Source organism: Eleutherodactylus coqui, chromosome 12 (assembly GCF_035609145.1).
Source record: "Eleutherodactylus coqui strain aEleCoq1 chromosome 12, aEleCoq1.hap1, whole genome shotgun sequence".
NCBI lineage: Eukaryota > Metazoa > Chordata > Amphibia > Anura > Eleutherodactylidae > Eleutherodactylus > Eleutherodactylus coqui.
In genome coordinates, this window is record NC_089848.1 from 37,275,377 (window position 1) to 37,298,411 (window position 23,035).

Sequence of the window (23,035 nt, forward strand, 5' to 3'; positions counted from 1 at the left end):
TTCCCTTAGGTGGCAGCGATTTCCCTCCATTAACACCCTTCCTATTCAGTGTTTAATAGTGGACACATGAAGAGGTTTTTGCAGTTTGCAGCGTCTTCTGTTCATGTCTTGCTGTTAACCCTTGGGTGCTCTCTAACCGGTTTCAGCCTTGCTGTTAAGATCACTTGGTACTCCTAGAGAGAGTAGTACCAGTCAAGAACTTTCTTTATTTGTAGATAATTTGAGGCTGCATTCACACTTGACACTTTTGGTACATTTCTGAACTACAGCAAAATAGAAAATCCAACAAAAACCGCCTGCCTGCGTTGGTTCAGAACAGATTTGTCAGTAACCAGGTTTTGTATGCTTTTATTTAATGGGCAAACCATGTGTGAAACCCACATCTCCAATTCATCTCATTAACTGAAACATTTATTGCTGGTTAGCTGCTGCAGAAGTCATTAACACAGAGGTTCACTTACTTTTCTCCCTGCACTATGCATGCTCAATAAGACATGAACACTGTAACGGAGTTGTTTAAATTGTTCTCCATCTTACAATTATAGACAAACACAATCAGATCAATGTTATAAGTAATCAACGCATAAATCCAGGTAATTCCAAGGGGTTCACTTACTTTGTCTTCCAAGTTTATTGACTAGGAGAGAGAGGCCAGCTGATGCCAGACATTTCTGGTCTTGTGTAATTATCTGGCAGAACAAAGGATTGGGGTTTTGTGAACTCCGGCATGCCCATCCTGTTGGGACGTAAGGCGGGAGGCGCTGGTAGTATAGGTATAGTGTAAGCACAAGGCTCAGGTACAAGTTATTAGCCCGGAACATATCTATCCCTAAAAGGTAACCTGGATTGTGGGTTTTACTGTATTTGCTGATCCTTGATTAGTCTATTGAGAAGAGTGAGACACAGACAGCGTGTGGGAGATGCTGGGTGCGTGCGTAAGACACGGACGACGTGCAGGAGATGCTGGATGCGTGTGCGCGTGAGACACGGAGGGTGTGCAGGACATGCTGGGTACGTGCGTGCGTGAGACACGGACGACGTGCAGGAGATGCTGGATGCGTGTGCGCGTGAGACACGGAGGGTGTGCAGGACATGCTGGGTGCGTGCGTGCGTGAGACACGGACGACGTGCAGGAGATGCTGGATGCGTGTGCGCGTGAGACACGGAGGGTGTGCAGGAGATGCTGGGTACGTGCGTGCATGAGACACGGACGACGTGCAGGAGATGCTGGGTACGTGTGCGCGTGAGACACGGACGACGGGCAGGAGATGCTGGGTGCGTGTGAGACACGGAGGGTGTGCAGGAGATGCTGGATGCGTGTGCGCGTGAGACAAGGACGACGTGCAGGAGATGCTGGGTGCGTGTGAGACACGGAGGGTGTGCAGGAGATGCTGGGTGCGTGCGTAAGACACGGACAGCGTGCAGGAGATGCTGGGTGTGTGCGTAAGACACGGACAGCGTGCAGGAGATGCTGGGTGCGTGCGTAAGACACGGACGGCGTGCAGGAGATGCTGGGTGCGTGCGTAAGACACAGACAACGTGCAGGAGATGCTGGGTGCGTGCGTAAGACACGGACGGCGTGCAGGAGATGCTGGGTGCGTGCGTAAGACACGGACGGCGTGCAGGAGATGCTGGGTGCGTGCGTAAGACACGGACAACGTGCAGGAGATGCTGGGTGCGTGCGTAAGACACGGACAACGTGCAGGAGATGCTGGGTGCGTGCGTAAGACACGGACGGCGTGCAGGAGATGCTGGGTGTGTGCGTAAGACACGGACGGCGTGCAGGAGATGCTGGGTGCGTGCGTAAGACACGGACGGCGTGCAGGAGATGCTGGGTGCGTGCGTAAGACACGGACGGCGTGCAGGAGATGCTGGGTGCGTGCGTAAGACACGGACGGCGTGCAGGAGATGCTGGGTGTGTGCGTAAGACACGGACGGCGTGCAGGAGATGCTGGGTGCGTGCGTAAGACACGGACAACGTGCAGGAGATGCTGGGTGCGTGCGTAAGACACGGACAACGTGCAGGAGATGCTGGGTGCGTGCGTAAGACACGGACGGCGTGCAGGAGATGCTGGGTGCGTGCGTAAGACACGGACGGCGTGCAGGAGATGCTGGGTGCGTGCGTAAGACACGGACGGCGTGCAGGAGATGCTGGGTGCGTGCGTAAGACACGGACAACGTGCAGGAGATGCTGGGTGCGTGCGTAAGACACGGACAACGTGCAGGAGATGCTGGGTGCGTGCGTAAGACACGGACAACGTGCAGGAGATGCTGGGTGCGTGCGTAAGACACGGACAACGTGCAGGAGATGCTGGGTGCGTGCGTAAGACACGGACGGCGTGCAGGAGATGCTGGGTGCGTGCGTAAGACACGGACAACGTGCAGGAGATGCTGGGTGCGTGCGTAAGACACGGACAACGTGCAGGAGATGCTGGGTGCGTGCGTAAGACACGGACGGCGTGCAGGAGATGCTGGGTGCGTGCGTAAGACACGGACGGCGTGCAGGAGATGCTGGGTGCGTGCGTAAGACACGGACGGCGTGCAGGAGATGCTGGGTGCGTGCGTAAGACACGGACGGCGTGCAGGAGATGCTGGGTGTGTGCGTAAGACACGGACAACGTGCAGGAGATGCTGGGTGCGTGCGTAAGACACGGACGGCGTGCAGGAGATGCTGGGTGCGTGCGTAAGACACGGACAACGTGCAGGAGATGCTGGGTGCGTGCGTAAGACACGGACAACGTGCAGGAGATGCTGGGTGCGTGCGTAAGACACGGACAACGTGCAGGAGATGCTGGGTGCGTGCGTAAGACACGGACGGCGTGCAGGAGATGCTGGGTGCGTGCGTAAGACACGGACGGCGTGCAGGAGATGCTGGGTGCGTGCGTAAGACACGGACAACGTGCAGGAGATGCTGGGTGCGTGCGTAAGACACGGACAACGTGCAGGAGATGCTGGGTGCGTGCGTAAGACACGGACAATGTGCAGGAGATGCTGGGTGCGTGTGCGCGTGAGACACGGAGGGTGTGCAGGAGATGCTTGTGTGTGTGTGAGACACGGAGGGCGTGCAGGAGATGCTGGGTGCGTGCGTAAGACACGGACAACGTGCAGGAGATGCTGGGTGCGTGCGTAAGACACGGACAACGTGCAGGAGATGCTGGGTGCGTGTGCGCGTGAGACACGGAGGGTGTGCAGGAGATGCTTGTGTGTGTGTGAGACACGGAGGGCGTGCAGGAGATGCTGGGTACGTGCGTGCGTGAGACACGGACAGCGTGCAGGAGATGCTGGGTACGTACGTGCGTGAGAGACAGACAGCGTGCAGGAGATGCTGGGTATGTACGTGCGTGCGTGCGACACGGACTGCGTGCAGGAGATGCTGGGTACGTGCGTGTGTGAGACGCTCTCATGTGCATGCAAAAGGTGCTGCAATACGTGGCAATACTCTGCTCCACACGGCGGTATAACAATGTGTTACCATATGTTGGCGGACCCCGGCCTCGGTGTAGGTTCACAGCTGGAGGCGGTTTCCGCTCGGTAGCCGCACATGTATATAATGCACTTTTTTTTCTATCTCTGGTGTTTTCAGAGTGGCAAGTTGGTAACAAAGATGTTTCAGAAGATTCACGAACTCATCGATGACAAGGAGGCTCTGGTGTTTGTCCTCATCGATGAGGTAAGTGGTCTTCAGGTTGTGTGTTGGCTTCAGGAACTCTACAGCCAATAAGCAGAATTATCTCACATGTAGCAATGCAAATGGAAAAAGCCCTATTTGCCCCCCGGTTGCTAAACTAATTTGTTTTCAATTATTGGTGCGCATTTTAAAACGAGAAAAGCAGCGGTACTTACCTGTCCTGGCGCATGGCCGGGGCGATGTGTAGGCAAAGATAGGTGCCCGCCTGCAGTGCCACCTCTGCCAGGCTGGGCACATGTTTAATGGGGAAAAAAATTAAACCAGCTGAACGTTATCAATAAAGTTCTGCACTGTTTGGCGCGGTCTGTCCCACATTAGTCCTGCACCCCCCCCCAGCCCTGACATACAGGTATTATATCAGGGGCTTACCTCTCTGCCCCCCAGCCGTCCAGAGCTTCAGGGGTCACTTACCTGTAATATCAGCGATGTCTGTCCCCTCACAAGCAGTCACCTACCTGCGATGTGAGTACAGGGGTTATGCAGTGTGTATGGCAGGGTACATGGCATTTGTCTGCCCATACATTCTCTTACCTTTGAGTGACCGGGCTCAGCTGCGCTCACATTGGTGTTGGAGAATGCTGTGCGGAACCCGATTGGACCCCATTATAGGTATTGGGGTCTGCTCAGCGCCAATCTTTTCCATTGTAAGATGGATCCGTTAACTCGATGGAGCAAGAAAGCGGAATACAAAATGCTGTGAACCCCGCCTAATTTTGGCATTTATGATATTTTTAGTAATTGCGTATTCGGAGATTATACATGATTTGTGTTTATTAAACAAGAACTGGAATATTTTATCTTTTGTCACTGGTATTTTGAATAGATTTTTCATGTCCGGGGGAGGGGCGAGAGGTGCAACTTGATGTATATGCCTAGGACACCAAATGCCTTATCCCAGCGATCCAGCACTGCAGCCTCACGGTTCTCCCACTCTTTGTAGTGGAACAGCTACCACCTGACCACTGCAGCCAATCAGAGGCCGCAGCGATTATATGCTGTTCTCCGGGCATCACTGCTCAGAGATGGGAGCCATGCCGCCAGGAGACTGGCACATGACCGCTGCGATCTCTGATTGGCTGCAGCAGTCAGGTGGTAGGCGTTCCACAACTAAGGCTGGGAGAGGACTGCAGTGCTTGATCACCAGGGTAGAGGCAGGTAAGTACAAATGGGCACCTATAATTAGAAAAAAATCATCCTGCAACTGGATTTTAAGGTGCCTTTAAGTTTTGTTCTCAACCGGCCTCTCATGGTTGGGGGTTTTATTAAGAAAATATTTAACTGGAACTAGCCTGTCTGAGGTCTCCGGCACGAGGCGTTCACTTTCGGCAGCGGCTGACGGCGGAGTTTAGCATACGTCATCATAGATGAGGTGCACTCAACAGCCAAAATAGAACAGACTCGAAAATTGCAGCGCAGCCGAGTGTCTGTCTGAGAGGCTCAGATGAAAACTATGGGACTGTTTTACCACAATTGGCGCAGCACTGAAAACGCTGCGCTAATCGCAGAAAACAGCGACTGTGTGAGGGGGGCCTGACCCGGGGGGCAGCTCTTATTATTTTTGGATATAAAACAATCTTTGATTTCGAATTCCACAAGTCACATTGAAAATCCAGATTTTGTTATGGAAAGGCTTTTTAAAAACCTGTCGGGAGCGTTCACACAGAACCGCAGGCCGCGATCCAGAGGCGGGTTCATGCAGACGGAAAGTCATTGGTAAAAGAATAGGGAGCAGTGTTTATTTATTTTTTATGCATTTACCCGGCACGGTTATCGCTGGCTTGCACTAATTTAGAGCAATAATCGTCCCGTGTGAATGGCCCATTAGTGTTCCTCAGCTGTGTCATTACCTGGAGGAACGGGGCTCGTTACTGCCCCTGCTGGATGGTCGCAAACATGATCTACTTACAATTTGCAATTTGATGACCATGTAATGAAGTATCCGAGAAGCAATAAGATGTTAGCAGCAGTTCATTCTAACGTCTTCACTGGGGGTCGGAGGGTAAAGCAGATGCCGGGACTGACTTACATGGGTCTAACTTTATATCATTCGCAGAACTAAATCTCTTGCTCACATTTAGGTGGAAAGCCTGACTGCAGCACGGAGCGCCTCCAGAGCCGGCACCGAACCATCTGATGCTATTCGCGTCGTCAACGCCGTTCTTACTCAGATAGATCAGATTAGAAGGTTTGTTTTCTCAGCATTTTTTGCTTTAAACATTAAATTCTACTTTCTTGGTACATTACTGTAACCTGGCAGCAGATCCCCAGTATGAACAGGTACTGAGGCTCCATCCAGGCTTTCGGGCCGGTGTCTGCAAGTAGGTGGAGCGTAAGTTATGGGCCTGGATCTAAACCTGGTGAATCGGAGTCAAGGATCAAGCCTGGTGCAGCGTGCACTAAATCCCAAGTGCAAAGGAACGGCACTGGCACTTCAAACTTCATTTACAGTGGTAAAACCAAAAAACTTCATGAAAGTGTATTACAGGATTGATGGTGCAGCTACTACATGAGCATGAGTGCTCTGAAACGTTGGTGTACTTTTAAACTTTTTTATGGACACCATAACACGACCTTGGCCTAGACAGCATGCCCAGTTCTGGGGTCGGGGAATAACAAGTAGTGTGGCTATGCCAATTGCTCCTTTCGACTTTTGTACAGTATCGCTGAGTAGCCATACTTCTGTCAGAAGGAGTAACCGCTTCCATCAGTGCAAGGTCCAAGCATCTGAACATCTATGTACAAGTCTGTCACTGTCCGCCATTAGGTAACATCAGACTCGGGTATTGGTTTGTCAGTGATGACTGAAGAAAGTCTAATCTCCTGCCTCAGTCAACAGTACGCTTGATGTCTCAGGGCTTTTGTTCCTATTGTGGACCCTCTACAACCCCCTTCGTTAACCCGTCCCTGCTGATGGTGCGGATGATAGATATGTAACATTTCACATTCGTCTTACTGTAATACATGCACACGTGATTTGATCCTTTCATCTTCAGTGCAGACTTAGAAGAATAATGATTCACGGCATGTCTTGTGCAGGAGTCTTATCCTGATTAATGGGCCTCCAGAGCAGTAATCACTGGTGCTCTACTGGCACTGCCTAGCATGTAGTTGCATCTCTATGTGCTAGATGGGAGTCAAGACCTTTATTACACGACATCCTTGGGATAAGTCATCAATAGTTTAGTCCTGGAAACTCTTTTAACCCTTTGACTGTTGACTAGTGCGGTCCTTTTATGCGCAGGGGATACCGAGCCTTCCATACTAGTGTTCAGCCCTCTGACTGCTGGAGAACATTGCGTGTGTTGGGACTCTCCCCGGCTCAGAGTATCTGTGGTGTGTAGATCGTCGGGGTGTCCTTTATGATCAGTTTTCAGCCTGGGAGGAAGGGTACAGTTTGAACGCAACATTGAGCGAGTGGAAATAAATTAACCCCTTGCAGTCGGACCATGTCCCTTTCTGGGAGATGTGTATATGACCCTTTCATGACCATTTTATATACAAGGCAAAGGAAACTGAGGAAACCCAAACTCTTATCTGAGGTACATCTTTACCTCCTCCATGCTCCCACAGGCCTTTGCCACAGCCTGTCTTATCTAGACTGGAGGCCTTGTGTAATGAGCTCAGCCATTTCTTAGGCTAATTTCACACGGGCAAGCGCAATATCGGTCCGTGCAATGTGTTTTCCGGCCCCATTAAAAACAATGGGCGAGGCGTTCCGAGGGAACACCCAAAGATAGGACATGCCATGATTTTTTTTCCCGCACCGCAATGTGACAAAAGAGCACTTGTGTATATGACCCCATTCAAAAGAATGGGGTTCAGATTTGTGTGAGATTTCATGTTTATATTGCAGGCGCTTACATGCAGTGCAGCCTCCTGTCTGATGCTTATCAGGCACCATCTTGACGTTGAGATTTATCCCTGCTTTCTCTTTTATTATTCTATGCTGGCAGTCCCATGATGCATCAGCACATCACATGAGCAGCTGGAGTCTGTACCATCTCTGCCTGCTGAGAGGATACTATGATTATCATTACTCATCACTGCACCAGCTGAGGCTATACTATTTTTGCTTGCTGGGGGAATTTTAATTATCGTTATCTTCGGTATTCATTTAAATAAAATACAGACCATAAGTCTACGCTCAGGAGGCTGAACTATCATCTCCTTCATTATAACCGTGTGACAAGAGACTCTAATCATCACCAGTAACTGTGATAGGAGTTTCCGTGGCCCCCTCTTAAGAGTTGTTTAGTAGGGTCCGTCACACAGGAATTATGCTAACTTAAAAACTGACTTATTGAGAGGAACATAAAGCCAAGTAAATCACAGCTAGCCGGAATGAGATCCTATGAGCCAGCTGAAGACGAGGACTCCAGGGAAAGTCACCAGTCTAATGCTAGCCGACTTCTAGATAAGGGGGTGGGGGGCTAACTACATAATGAACAGCTCCTTAAGCTCAATATTTGATATCCGGGGCCGTCACAGATATAGAAAATTAAAAAATAACTTTATTGGAGATCAACTTAAAATCAAGGCCAACAAGAAAGACAATCAGGACAAACATATAGTGACAGGACAGACAAACAGGTTGTGAGAAAGAACTACAACAAATGGGGGAAAGGGAGCCTCGGTCAGAGGTTTCCACCCAATCTTGACGGCCCCTGATATCAAATATTGAGCTTAAGGAGCTGTTCATTATGTAGTTAGCCCCCAACCCCCTTATCTAGAAGTCGGCTAGCATTAGACTGGTGACTTTCCCTGGAGTCCTCGTCTTCAGCTGGCTCATAGGATCTCATTCCGGCTAGCTGGGATTTACTTGGCTTTATGTTCCTCTCAATAAGTCAGTTTTTAAGTTAGCATAATTCCTGTGTGACGGGAGCCTCGATCAGAGGTTTCCACCCAATCTTGACTCGGGTCCCCAAGAGTCGATTTACAGTCTTCCCAATGGGGGAGAGATTAATACCCCAATTGGAGGGAATATGCTTGATGAAATCTAATGTGCTGTTTGATGATATATACTCCAAGTGAGATTGTTATTTGCAGTGGAGGTATAGATTTGCTGTTGTCACCTAATTCAGGCAACACAAGACTCTTGTTTTTAGGGACACTTGTAGAACTTTTTAATATATTACAATATAGTGTTTAGTATTGCCCAGTTTGTAGATGTTCCCATCTTTTAGTGCTCACTCATTGGAGTACAGAGTGATGGATTATTACTCTACGTTGCTGAAAATTTTAATTATGTATTTTTTTGCTCGTGTTGTTTTGCTCGACGCGTTTCCCTATCGGTATGACCGATAGTTCCTCAGGAGCAGGGCATTGATAAGGCCCCAAATGATGTGAGCAATATTTGAATAGTTCGATGATTGGCTAAAATACGCCTGTCACTAGTTGAAGTATGGAGATCACCAAGGTTGCCTGCATTAGGAGATTTCCGCTAAAACCCTAATGTTCATATGAGTCACAGGTATGGCTACTGGTTGTCAATGTATACAGGGTACCTACGGTACGTATTTAGTGAATAATCACGTTACGCAGTTGTGGAGAGAAAGGGACTGCGCACTAAACACGTCACGTGGACCCTGGAAAGACTAGACTCAAGTTCAGTTCCTACTTCTGCTACCACAAATGACCTGGGTGGTACCATGGTCACCTGTTACACACTTAGTCAGGATATGCCATGCTTAGATAGGATGGGTAGCCTAAAACTTCATGGCTCCCAGGGTAAATGGCTTGACCTAATACTAAGAGGCGTAGCGTTCCAGGGACAATGCCCCAATTTAGAACTAAGCACCAGAAAAAGTTGCCACAATAGCAATAAATTGTCTAAGAGACTTGAGTCAGCAAAACAGGGTTAGCTCATTCGGAGGGCAATGCTCCAGTTAGACCTCTAATCTAATAGTAGCTGCCACAATGGCAAAAAGCATTTCTTAAGCTATCTAAAAGATTTAGGTTCGTAGGTCAGAGGTCGCTGTAATGTCAAGAATAAAGCAAGGCAATCCTAGTGCTAGGAGAGAACTCCAGCAGCGCCTGCGGCTCTAGTGGTGAGCTGCGGGCATCTAAGGTCTGTGTGTGTAGGTGCAGGTTATAAACGTATATAGCTCCTCCCAGATGGGATGGCTAGGTGGATTAGCCAATCCTGGAGCTCCTAGGGAGGGGCTTGCATAGGTGAGAGCTTATTGCAGTTACAACATGCAAGGAGCAAAACTTCAATGGGTCCCTTATATCACTATAATGGCCCTATGCCTAGCAAGGACCATCCATAACACGATCTTGCTTTCCGATCGTTATAATATATACCTCCCATGGTATGTGTGTATACGGAACGGGAGGACTTCCGCGGGTGGAACGCAAGCGTGTCGCGTCATCAGGCTGCGTCACCCACGTAACAATAACGATGTTATGGATGAATTCTCCGTTGTTGACGGTATTATGGCGTGGGGCGCGGCCGCATGACGCTGTCGTGATCCCGTCGTCACGGCACCCAGGATTTACTACACCACAGTTCCACTGTGCTCATGTAGCGCAGCGGAGCTCATCATAGGGGGGGCGTGACCCGGAGGAGTGCCCAGGTGACGCTATGTCTCGGTACCATCGCGCTCACAAAGCAGAATGGAGGGGCGTGACTTAGGGGCGTATCCAGATGACGCTATGTCTCGGTACTGCTATGCTTACAGAACGTAGCGGGGCTCGTCATAGGGGGGCGTGACTCGGGGGCGTTTCCCGGTCACGTCGATGGCATCAACACAGAGTCCCTTCTTGTGAGAATACACATAACACAGGGGCAATCGCAGTATGGCAGGATACTTAAGGGGTAAGTATGGCTGAAGAGCATATTGTATGTATCTTTGCATGATGTTGCTAGATCCATTAACCCATTCCTTCAGGATGGATAGCAGTCATTTGTCCCTATAGCCGACATTCAAGTACAATACGCCCTTATGGAAGCATAGCGTACCGCATTACACCATAAGTTAGGGCTTACTTGAGTAGTATGAATGTCAGTGTATCATGGAAGTGTGTGTTGAAGATGTCTACCCTGAAGACAGTTCGTTTACCATAAACATACTGCTAATGTCAGGGGCCCAAATTACACAAGGAAACCAACATGCGGAGATGTCCAGAAAGAACCCGGGAGGGATGGTGTATTAATGGGGTAAAAAATACTGTAATAAGACAGAAGAAAAATATATTTTTTCTTTTTGCTCACCTTCAAATTACTATTCAATGTGCGAGTTATTGCAGCTTATTGGATTATTCATAGCGCACCTGATAGTGAAGTGTCTTAGTTGTTGGTTATCAATGTTCGATGTCGGCTATAGGTGTTTAAGTATAAAGATGCATGATGCAGGCATAGCTCGTGTGTGTCCCGTGATTTTTGATTGATACAGCATTGGATCGTCAGGCGTGTAGAAATACAGCACCCTTATTTCAATATAGTAAGGATGGTTATGATGCGTGTATAAATCAGAGAGACGAAGGGTTTCAGATCCTCCTGGATATCAAGGCGAAGATGAATGAACGCCTATTATTGTATTCAGCCAGGTTTATAGATATTAAAGAAAGCTGTTGAAGTTTAGGGTGGCGTTTAGACCTTTTGGGGGTCAATGTGTCTAGACGAAAAATCCAAGATGCTTCCTTCTGTAGGAGTTTTTTGTCGATGTGACCTCGTCTTATGTCTGTCCGTATCACTTCGATCCCTTGAAATTTTATAGCATTTTCATCTCCTCCATGGACCGTCTTAATGTGATCTGCCGGGGGCGTTGATTCCCCCCGGCGGATGTTTCCTATATGGCCTAATATGCGTCTCTGAAATTGTTGTAGCGTCTTGCCGATATAATTCATCGGGCAAGTACAGGAGGCCATATACACTACATTTTTTGATCGACAGTTAATGAAGCATCTGTTTTCGTAGCTTTTTTTCGTACTTGCACTTACAAAGGTCTGGCTCCTAAAGATGAAGGGGCATGCAGCGCAGCCTTGACATTTGAAAGTTCCAAGAGGTCTATTATTAGTCAGCCAATTTGGTTGTGTTGGTGAAGGTGCCAAATGGCTTTTCACTAGGTGGTCTCGTAAGTTATGACCCCGTCGGTACGTGATCGCTGGTTGGAGTGGAACCACATCTGTAAGGTCGGGATCTTTTATAACAATGTTCCAGTAGTGTCCGAGGATACTTCTTACTTGATTGCAGCCCGTATCATAGGTCCCAATAATTCGGGAGATGTTCGACATTTCGCGTTGGCGTGGGACCAAAAGAGTGTCCCTCGGTTGTTTGTCGGCATATAAGTATGCTTTTTCGATCACCTCCAATGGGTAATCCCTACTCATAAATCGTTGTTTTAATTTCAGACTTTCCTGCTGGAAGTCTTGTTTGTCAGAACAATTCCTTTTCAATCTAAGGAATTGTCCTTTCGGGATACCTTGTTTTAGGGCCAAAGGATGGAAACTGTCCCATTTAAGCAAGCTGTTTGTTGCTGTAGTTTTTCTATATAAGGTTGACATAATCGATCCATCCTCTTTCTTGACGATGCGTAAATCTAAGAAGTTTATTGTTTTTTCGTCAATTTCAGAGGTTACTTTCAGGTTAAGGTCATTGGTATTCAGCACATCGACGAATTCTTGGAATAATTCCTTGGTTCCTTTCCAAAGGATTAGGATATCGTCAATGTACCTTAACCATAGAATGATGTTATCAGACCATTGATCGTTATTGTAAATGTGTTTTTCCTCCCACCAGCCCAGGTATAGATTGGCATACGATGGGGCACACGAGGTCCCCATCGCCGTACCCCTGAGCTGCTGGAAATACTTTGAGTCAAATAGAAAAAAAGTTATGGGACAGAATGAATCGTAAGAAGTCTAAGGTACACCGGTTATGTGAGTCAAAATGGGAACCCCTTTGTCCAAGAAAGAATCCTGTAGCCCTGATTCCGCCATCATGCGGGATCGAGCTGTAGAGCGATTCGATGTCAAGGGTACACAGCATCGTATCAGGGCTGACCGAGATGCCCTCCAAAAGTCTGAGGACATCCATCGTATCGCGTACGAAAGATCTTAATGACATGACGAACGGTCTCAGAATTTGATCGACATATATGCTCATATTTTGAGTCAAGTTGTTAACCCCAGAGACAATGGGTCTTCCGCGGAGTGGGTTCACCCCTTTATGCACTTTGGGTAGTGCATAAAAGGTTGCGGTCGTGGGGTGAGATGGAAATATGAAATTGAATTCTTTCTTGGTGATACAATCGGTTTCAAGTGCTTTACAAAGGAGTTCTCTCATTTTGCGCTGGAACTGGATGGTTGGATCTGATGTGAGAGTTCTATATGTTGCTGTATCACAGAGTAGTTGCTCGCACATCCCTTTGTATTGATCCCTTGTCATGAGTACTATATTGCCGCCTTTATCGGCTGGTTTAATCACCTAAAAAATTTTCATCCTCCAGGGCTTGTAGGGTGTCCAATCCAGCGAGATCAGAGACCTCAAGGCCCAGTTCTATTGCTCTTTCACGATTTTTTATGGCAAAATATTTATGCCACCGGAGTTTGCGCGTGAAGAGGGAGATGTCCTTCGCCCACACGAACGGGTCATATTGGCGAATTTTTTAGATCAACCGATTTCTCATTACTTCCTTCGAGGGAGACGAGATCAGCAAGGGCCGCTATAAACAATACAAAAAACACAACAAGTCGGTCATCACCTTATGCCCCATCAGCTATGAGTTCCGATGTGGGGACTATTATGGATGACAAGTTACAAGTGGTCAATCTATCAGACCACACTCTTACCAATGAGGAGCGCCGCGTGTTGGAGAGGGAGAGGGGGCTGTCCTTCGTCCCCACGACCCAATATGACCCGTTTTATTCACTAAATACGTACCGTAGGTACCCTGTATACATTGGCAACCAGTAGCCATACCTGTGACTCATATGAACATTAGGGTTTTAGTGGAAATCTCCTAATGCAGGCAACCTTGGTGATCTCCATACTTCAACTAGTGACAGGCGTATTTTAGCCAATCATCGAACTATTCAAATATTGCTCACATCATTTGGGGCCTTATCAATGCCCTGCTCCTGAGGAACTAGCGGTCATTCCGATAGGGAAACGCGTCGAGCAAAACAACACGAGCAAAAAAATACATAATTAAAATTTTCAGCAACGTAGAGTAATAATCCATCACTCTGTACTCCAATGAGTGAGCACTAAAAGATTGGAACATCTACAAACTGGGCAATACTAAACACTATATTTTAATATATTAAAAAGTTCTACAAGTGTCCCTAAAAACAAGAGTCTTGTGTTGCTTGAATTAGGTGACAACAGCAAATATAAACCTCCACTGCAAATAACAATCTCACTTGGAGTATATATCATCTAACAACACATTAGATTTCATCAAGCATATTCCCTCCAATTGGGGTATTAATCTCTCCCCCATTGGGAAGACTGTAAATCGACTCTTGGGGACCCGAGTCAAGATTGGGTGGAAACCCCTGATCGAGGCTCCCTTTCCCCCATTTGTTGCAGTTCTTTCTCACAACCTGTTTGTCTGTCCTGTCACTATATGTTTGTCGTGATTGTCTTTCTTGTTGGCCTTGATTTTAAGTTTATCTCCAATAAAGTTATTTTTTAATTTTCTATATCTGTGACGGCCCCTACTTTAACTATATAGATTTCTCATACCACTGTGATTTGCAATATTTGATATCAGGTTCCAGATTTTAAACAGAAGTTCCTTTGAAATTCTAAAAGTTTTCATACTTATCGGAAAACCATCATTTTGACCTGATTGCATCAAAATCACAAAGTTTTTAGTAATGAAACCGTGTGAAATGGTGTAATGTGTTGTGTCTTTTTTTCTTTTCTAGGTACCCGAATGTGGTTATCTTGACAACTTCAAACATTACTGAGAAGATAGATATGGCCTTTGTGGATAGAGCAGATATAAAGCAGTACATTGGCCTGCCGTCTCCGGCCGCCATCTTTAACATTTACATTTCCTGCATAGAAGAACTCATGAAGGTACGGCTCGCTGGTAATGGGTGGCTTTACTGCAGATTTGGCGGAGGGAGGTTTCATCTTGGTGTCTTCTCCTTTGTAGTGTCAGATAATATATCCCAGGCAGCAGCTACTCACCTTAAGGGACTTGGAGATGATTGGTTTTGTGGAGAACAATGTATCCAAGCTCAGCTTGTTGCTGAATGACATTTCCAGGTAAGCTGTCCATATTAAGTAGACTGACCCGTCACTCCGCCAACATAACATCTTTAGAGGAACGCTTGTAAATGTCTTAGGAAACTGATTAAGGACTTTAGGATAAACCACATTTTCAGTGTATCCATCTGAGCGCACCCCTTGAACTGTTGGCCGTCCACGGCTCGGTCTTCCATGCTTTGGGGACATGGCAACAGTCAGACTGGTAAGCACTAGACATGAACGTCGCCTGACTCTCCCCAGCGGCGCGGATGGTTAAAGCACAACCGCGCCGCTAGAGTTAACATAGGACCTTTGCCCTGGCCTGACAGGTCACTTAATGCATCAAACTCAAATTTTACGGTGGTGGTGAGGATGTCACAAATCTAATGACCCTAAAATCATCCACCAAAGGTCACGGAGGGGGTTAAAGGGTGGTGCAAGAACAAGTCTGCAGACTTCCTTATATTAGATGGGTGACTGCACATCAGTTCTGCTACACCTACCATGTAGATTCTTCTTTCATCACATCTTTTTCTAAGGTCGCCTGCACACTTTTCAGTTTGCGTCCTTTTAGCCCCCGTTGGGTTGTTGCCTCTCTGCCATATGGAATAGTGCAGCGGTCGGTGCTGTTTAATACCTCGGCGTCCGGTAAACGTGTTCACTGTGTAGTAAACGTTGCTGTAACATAGTAGCGTGTGAGCAGCAAACGGCGCGGTCATCAGTTAAGCGTATATATCTGAGCTTTCCATCATGTAATCCTCCCAATGGAAACCTCAAATGAAGACTGCAGGACTGAAGGCGAAAGCCGGTTATGCTGCACAGCTGCCGCTTAACCCCTTAAGGACACGGCCTATTTTGGCCATGAGGACGCAACGATTTAGGGGGATTTTCATCTCCACTTTATAAGAGCCATAACTTTTTTTTTTTCTTTCTGCCCACGCAGCCGTATGAGGGCTTGTTTTTTACGTGGCAAACTGTAGCTTTTATTGGCACTATTTTTGGGGGTATTTAATGTATTGTGCAATTTTTATTTACCTTTTTTTTGAGAGCAGAGAGAGAAAACGCCTCAATTCTGCCCTTGTGGTTTTCTTTTTACAGCATAAATGACACAATACATTTTTTTTGTGGGTCGGTACAAATACAATACCAAAAATATAATTTTTTTTACGTTTTTCCACTTTTGCACAATAAAAGGTTTTTTTTGTGTTTACATGGGGTTTTTTGGACTATTTTTATTCATTTTTTTTTTACACTTTTTATATCCCTGTAGGGGACCTGAACCGTATCAGCTCTGATCCCTGTGGTAATGCATTGTAGGACTTCTGTACTATAACGCCTTATCGCTTACAATAACGATGCTAGGCAATGGCAGGCCGGGACGCCAATACCTAAGAGGTTGTATCCTGCGCGCTCAGTTTGTTTTCACGTAACTGTCAGTAACTTATTTTTTAATTTTGAAGCAATAGATCCTCAGGCCCGGTCACACGACCGTATGGTAATGTTTTGAGCAGAAATCACCATGTTTTATTGGCATAGGGACCTGCATATCGTTGTGTTTTTTACTCCTGTACGTCTGCTCGTGTACAGAGGATTTTCTGGTTTCTTCAGTTTCCTTTTCGTTTCTCCAAGCAAGATGTGTAAAAAAAAAATAAATGCCACAAATACACAATGTAATCGAGTATGCACTGCGCCCATAGAGAACAATAGGGCTCTTATGTGTGTAATACGTGGTAAAATAGAAAATGGCGCATTATTTTTTACGCCCGTAACATGTGCAATTAATATAAGCAAGTGGGAATGGAATAATAAAAATCCATGTATTTGTCATTGACCCCATTTACTGCGTGTTACCATTCAGGTAGCCGGCTCAGGGTTGACTCAGCCTTCCATCCGTCCGAGGTCAGTAAAAAGAGTACCCAGCTTGGTGGGGGGTAAAGAGGACTGGTGTAGGCAATGGCAAAAACAGTCTGCCAAGAAAACGTCACGATGTGCCGTCACCCTAGGAGTCGGTCATGACTCGGTGTTTGCACCAGGGGGCTTTACCTTCACCATGTGCGCCTAATATGCAGTGCTAGTACGTACATGCGGGCCTTATCTTGTGGTCATTGGTATAAGTTGCTCTTTGTTTTGCAGGCGCATCTTTGGTGGCATTAATAATTGATTTAATTTTTTTGCAGAAAAAGTGAAGGTCTGAGCGGCCGAGTTCTAAGGAAACTTCCATTTTTGGCACATGCACTTTTTATACAAGTAGGTACCAATATTTTTTACATTCACAAATCCTTTTAGTGCGTGTCTGGCAGTAGAGATATACAGTTTCCATAATCCTCTGTGAACCCTGCGTATGCCAGAGCGAGGGCTTTCTATTTACTGTTATACATAACTGTCCTGGAAAGAACTTAAACTTTTCCAGCACACAGGAATATTATTAAGCTGCTCTCACATATGCCTTTACAAAATACTGTGTTCACAGTGTTCAGTGATGAGGGGATTCCCCGCGGGGATGAAGGAATCCCCTGCTGCTGCTGTCACAGTGTTCAGTGATGAGCAGATTCCCCGCAGGGAAGAAGGAATCCCCTGCTGCTGCTGTCACAGTGTTCAGTGATCAGGGGACTCTCCACAGGGATTAAGGAATTCCGTGCCGCTGCTGTCACAGTGTTCAGTGATGAGGGGACTCCCCGCGAAGATGATGGAATCCCCTGTTGCTGCTGTCACAGTGTTTAGTGATGAGGGGACTCTCCACAGGGATGAAGGAATCCTGTGCCGCTGCTGTCACAGTAATGAGGGGACTCCCCGCAGGGATGAAGGAATCCCCTGCTGCTGTTGTCACAGTGTTCAATGATGAGGGGACTCCCTGCGGGAATGAAGGAGTGTCCTGCTGCTGCTGTCACAGTGTTCAGTGATGAGGGGACTCTCCACAGGGATGAAGGAATCCCATGCCGCTGCTGTGACAGCAGCGGCAGGAGATTGCGATGTTATACCTTTGTTTTCATTGGTAATGGCGCTGCTGCTGCTGGCCCCATTGAAAACAAGGTGAAACCCCTAGATTTGACTGAAGGAATCCCCTGCTGAAGCTCTCACTGCTGCAGCAAGAGATTGTGATGTTCTCCTATTGCTTTCAATGGGGCCAGCGCTGCTGCCACCGGCCCCATTGAAAACGATGTGCAATATTTCGAAAAAGAACATGCTGCAATTTTTTTTTTTTCTCGCAGCATCTCCGGAATGAAAACATTGTAAATGAGAATGAAAGCATTGAAATTCATCGGTTTCATAACCATGTGTTTGCACTCACTCTCGCATCGCAAGAAAATCGCCAGATTTTCTCGCCAGTGTGAAGGAGCCCTTACGGACATCTTGCGAAGTTGTACTCGCAGATTTCTAACATACAGGAGATTATATTCCGCAGACAATTCCATCCTGTGTGAAAGGCCCTTTGGTAGCACGAACGGACCACTCACAACTTTCTAAGGGTGATGAGAGGACTCATTTGGTGTGTAGCATCCAATGTAACTACGTCTGTATCCAATCAGTGGAAGCAGATCTGCAGAGAGGACTTTATATGATATAGACTTTCACACACTTTAAGAAATGTCTATATCTAAAAATAACACATTCACTAATTGGTATATTGCATCTTCTCTGCTTAAAAGACACGAGGCGTGGCAATCACCTCAAATAAAAATCTGCCGTTCCAATTTTTAAATGTCCAACCAGACCCAGAGGGACGCTAGATATTCCTCAAAGGCACGATCCATGATGAAACCTATACATTTGCCAACATCTCCGCCCCAAATAACAACCAAGTAAGCTTCTTCCTCAAAATCTTTGACCAGCTAGAAAAATGTAAAGAGGGTCATTTAATAATAGGGGAAGATTTCAATGTATCGTTACAACCCTGGATTGGTACGTCTAATGGTACATCCTCAATATCCTAGCTTCACCTAAAGAAAATGTAACAACTATTCTCTGAGCTAAATCTTCAAGAGACACTTGGTTATCTCAGCTAAATGAAAGGGATTGTGATGCAACTGCGGAATCGATATCTCCTTCCCAAACTGATATTCTTAATACAAATCATGACTTGCTTATCCATAGGATATTTGAGAAAGGCTTCCCCGTTAAGGGAATCATTTCCAAATGATATCATGCACTAACACATGATAATTAATGCCTCTCATATATCACCAGCTTAAATCTCAGTACTGTATGTTCACAAAACGAAATTAAGACCATCTTAAAGAACTCAATTCAAGATCAATCAGATACCAAGAGTTAAGTTCTAAGATTATCTCCAGATGGAACCAAACCCCGATCCAAAATATCCCTCGGCTTGCTGGAGATGTCTTAAAGAAGACGGTACACTATCACATATCTGGTTCTCTCGCCCGTCTTTATGTCCGTTCTGGCGCGAAGTACAAAAGATATTAAAGCATATCTTGAAACATGAAGTAATACTCGCACCAAAACGTCTGCTACTCCATATATCCCCCTTGACCAACATGAGAAAAAGGAACACACTGCTCCCATTCCTTGTAGGTGCAGCTAAAATCTGAAGGCCCATTTACACAGGACGAGTGTCAGGAAAACGATGCCCGACACATGTCCCCATGTTCCTGCACAGGAGCTAGCAGAGCGGGCTCGCACACGGAGCGGCCAGCAGGGGGCGGGGCAGTACAGGAGACTTCTCTCCTCTCACTCCCCCGCCCCTCTCCATTGAGATACACAGCGGCCGTTCACTGTGGAATAGATGTTGTTTAAACTGCACTATGAGCGATGAGCTTTATGCAGCATATTTTGAGTTTTTCTCAACATTAGAGGATTTATATTGTTTTCTTTTAAGTCTCCTACAGTTACAATTGAAAAATTCCTGGAAGCTCTTTCCCTGGCGGTGGATAGGCAGCTTGAAGAAAGGAGAACTCTGAAGGAGAGCGTGTAAGGCTATTGGAAGAATCCAGAAGACACAAGATATATTTTTAAAACTGTCATTTGTAAGATTTGTTCTTTGCTCTATGAGTTGTGCCAGGCTGATCGCACGGACAAGGGACCATTGTGTTACGGGTTAGTAGTTGCAGAACCATATGAGATACTGTGTTAACTAAAGTGCAGCACGGGAAGTGCTGTCCTGTTTTCTCGTAATCCCTCAGACCTGTCTCAGGCTTACGGCACGTTTTGGTTTTTGTTTATTAATAAATTGAATACACCCGATAGATTGTAAAGTTCTGTGTTCTTTAATAGAGATGAGCGAGCACCAAAATGCTCGGGTGCTCGTTACTCGAGACGAAATTTCCACGATGCTCGAGGGTTCGTTTCAAGTAACGAACCCCATTGAAGTCAATGGGTGACCCGAGCATTTTTGTATATCGCCGATGCTCACTAAGGTTTCCATTTGTGAAAATCTGGACAATTCAAGAAAGTGATGGGAACGACACAGCAACGGATAGGGCAGGCGAGGGACTACATGTTGGGCTGCATCTCAAGTTCCCAGGTCTCACTATTAAGCCACAATAGCGGCAAGAGTGGGCCCCCCCTCTCCCAACAATTTTTACATCTGAAAAGCCCTCATTAGCAATGCATACCTTAGCTAAGCACCACACTACCTCCAACAAAGCACAATCACTGCCTGCATGACACTGCGCTGCCACTTCTCCTGGGTTACATGCTGCCCAACCCCCCCCCCCGCACGACCCAGTGTCCACAGCGCACACCAAAGTGTCCCTGCGCAGCCTTCAGCTGCCCTCATGTCACACCACCCTCATGTCTATTTATAAGTGCGTCTGCCATGAGGAGGAACCGCAGGCACACACTGCAGAGGGTTGGCACGGCTAGGCAGCGACCCTCTTTAAAAGGGGCGAGGCGATAGCCCACAATGCTGTACAGAAGCAATGAGAAATCCAATCCTGTGCAACCTCCATCAGGAGCTGCACATGTGGGCATAGCAATGGGGAACCTATGTGCCACACACTATTCATTCTGTGAAGGTGTCTGCATGCCCCAGTCAGACCGCGGTTTTTTATAAATAGTCACAGGCAGGTACAACTCCGCAATGGGAATTCCGTGTGCACCCATAGCATGGGTGGCTCCCTGGAACCCACCGGCTGTACATAAATGTATCCCATTGCAGTGCCCTGGACAGCAGAGCTAACGTCAGATTAAATGCAGGTGGGCTTCGGCCCACACTGCATGCCCCAACCTGACCGGGGTTTTTAATTCATAGACACAGGCAGGTACAACTCCCTATTGTGAAGTCCCTGTGGACCGACAGCATGGGTGGGTGCCAGGAAGCCACCGGCGGTACATAAATATATCCCATTGCATTGCCCATCACAGCTGAGGTAATGTCATGTTTAATGCAGGTGGGCTTCGGCCCACACTGCATGCCCCAGTCAGACTGGGGTTCTTTAGAAGTGGACACATGCAGTTACAACTCCGTGTGGACCGACAGCATGGGTGGGTGCCAGGAAGCCACCGGCGGTACATAAATATATCCCATTGCAGTGCCCAGCACAGCTGAGGTAATGTCATGTTTAATGCAGGTGGGTTTCGGCCCACACTGCATGCCCCAGTCAGACTGGGGTTCTTTAGAAGTGGACACATGCAGTTACAACTCCGTGTGGACCGACAGCATGGGTGGCTCCCTGGAACCCACCGGCGGTACATAAATATATCCCATTGCATTGCCCATCACAGCTGAGGTAAAGTCAGGTTTAATGCAGGTGGGCTTCGGCCCACACTGCATGCCCCAGTCAGACTGGGGTTCTTTAGAAGTAGACACATGCAGTTACAACTCCCTGTGGACCCACAGCATGGGTGGCTCCCTGGAACCCACCGGCGGTACATAAATATATCCCATTGCACTGCCCAGCACAGCTGATGTAACGTCAGCTTTAATGCAGGTGGGCAAAAAATTAATTGGATTACACTGTAGGCGAGGGCCCAAAAAAATTGGTGTACCAACAGTACTAATGTACCTCAGAAAAATTGCCCATGCCCAACCAAGAGAGCAGATGAAACCCATTAATCGCTTTGGTTAATGTGGCTTAATTTGTAACTAGGCCTGGAGGCAGCCCAGTTAAAATAAAAATTGGTGGAGGTGAAAGTTTCAACGCTTTAATGAGCATTGAAACGTATAAAAATTGTTTACAAAAATTATATGACTGAGCCTTGTGGGCCTAAGAAAAATTGCCCGTTCGGCGTGATTACGTGAGGTTTCAGGAGGAGGAGGATGAATATAATACACAGATTGATGAAGCTAAAAGGTCCCCGTTTTTGATGGTGATAGAGAACGATGCTTCCATCCGCGGGTGCAGCCTACGTATTGTTTAGGTACCGCTGCTGTCCGCTGGTGCAGCCTACGTATTGTTTAGGTATCGCTGCTGTCCTCTGGTGGAGAAGAAAAGTCTGGGGAAATCCAGGCTTTGTTCATCTTTATGAGTGTAAGCCTGTCGGCGCTGTCGGTTGACAGGCGGGTACGCTTATCCGTGATGATTCCCCCAGCCGCACTAAACACCCTCTCTGACAAGACGCTAGCCGCAGGACAAGCAAGCACCTCCAGGGCATACAGCGCGAGTTTAGGCCACGTGTCCAGCTTCGACACCCAGTAGTTGTAGGGGGCAGAGGCGTCACGGAGGACGGTCGTGCGATCGGCTACGTACTCCCTCACCATCCTTTTACAGTGCTCCCGCCGACTCAGCCTTGACTGGGGAGCGGTGACAGAGTCTTGCTGGGGAGCCAGAAAGCTGTCAAAGGCCTTAGAGAGTGTTCCCCTGCCTGCGCTGTACATGCTGCCTGATCTCCGCGCCTCCCCTGCTACCTGGCCCTCGGAACTGCGCCTTCTGCCACTAGCGCTGTCGGATGGGAATTTTACCATCAGCTTGTCCGCCAGGGTCCTGTGGTATAGCAACACTCTCGAACCCCTTTCCTCTTCGGGTATGAGTGGAAAGGTTCTCCTTACACCGTGGGTCGAGCAGTGTGTACACCCAGTAATCCGTAGTGGCCAGAATGCGTGTAACGCGAGGGTCACGAGAAAGGCATCCTAACATGAAGTCAGCCATGTGTGCCAGGGTACCTGTACGCAACACATGGCTGTCCTCACTAGGAAGATCACTTTCAGGATCCTCCTCCTCCTCAGGCCATACACGCTGAAAGGA

At 47.3% G+C, this 23,035-nt stretch overlaps 1 protein-coding gene across 2 annotated transcripts in view; it reads left to right on the forward strand.

The window, feature by feature from the left end:
- Positions 1–20,093, forward strand: part of TRIP13 (thyroid hormone receptor interactor 13) — a 44,334-nt gene extending 24,241 nt beyond the window's left edge. For both annotated transcript variants that reach the window (XM_066584624.1, XM_066584625.1), the window contains exons 9-14: positions 3,584–3,670; positions 5,767–5,873; positions 14,564–14,717; positions 14,797–14,909; positions 17,069–17,138; positions 19,729–20,093. In XM_066584624.1, the coding sequence (XP_066440721.1) occupies positions 3,584–3,670; positions 5,767–5,873; positions 14,564–14,717; positions 14,797–14,909; positions 17,069–17,138; positions 19,729–19,824 (627 nt within the window). In that variant the 3' untranslated portion in view covers positions 19,825–20,093. The remainder of the gene's footprint in view (positions 1–3,583; positions 3,671–5,766; positions 5,874–14,563; positions 14,718–14,796; positions 14,910–17,068; positions 17,139–19,728) is intronic.
- The last annotated feature ends 2,942 nt before the right edge of the window (positions 20,094–23,035 follow it).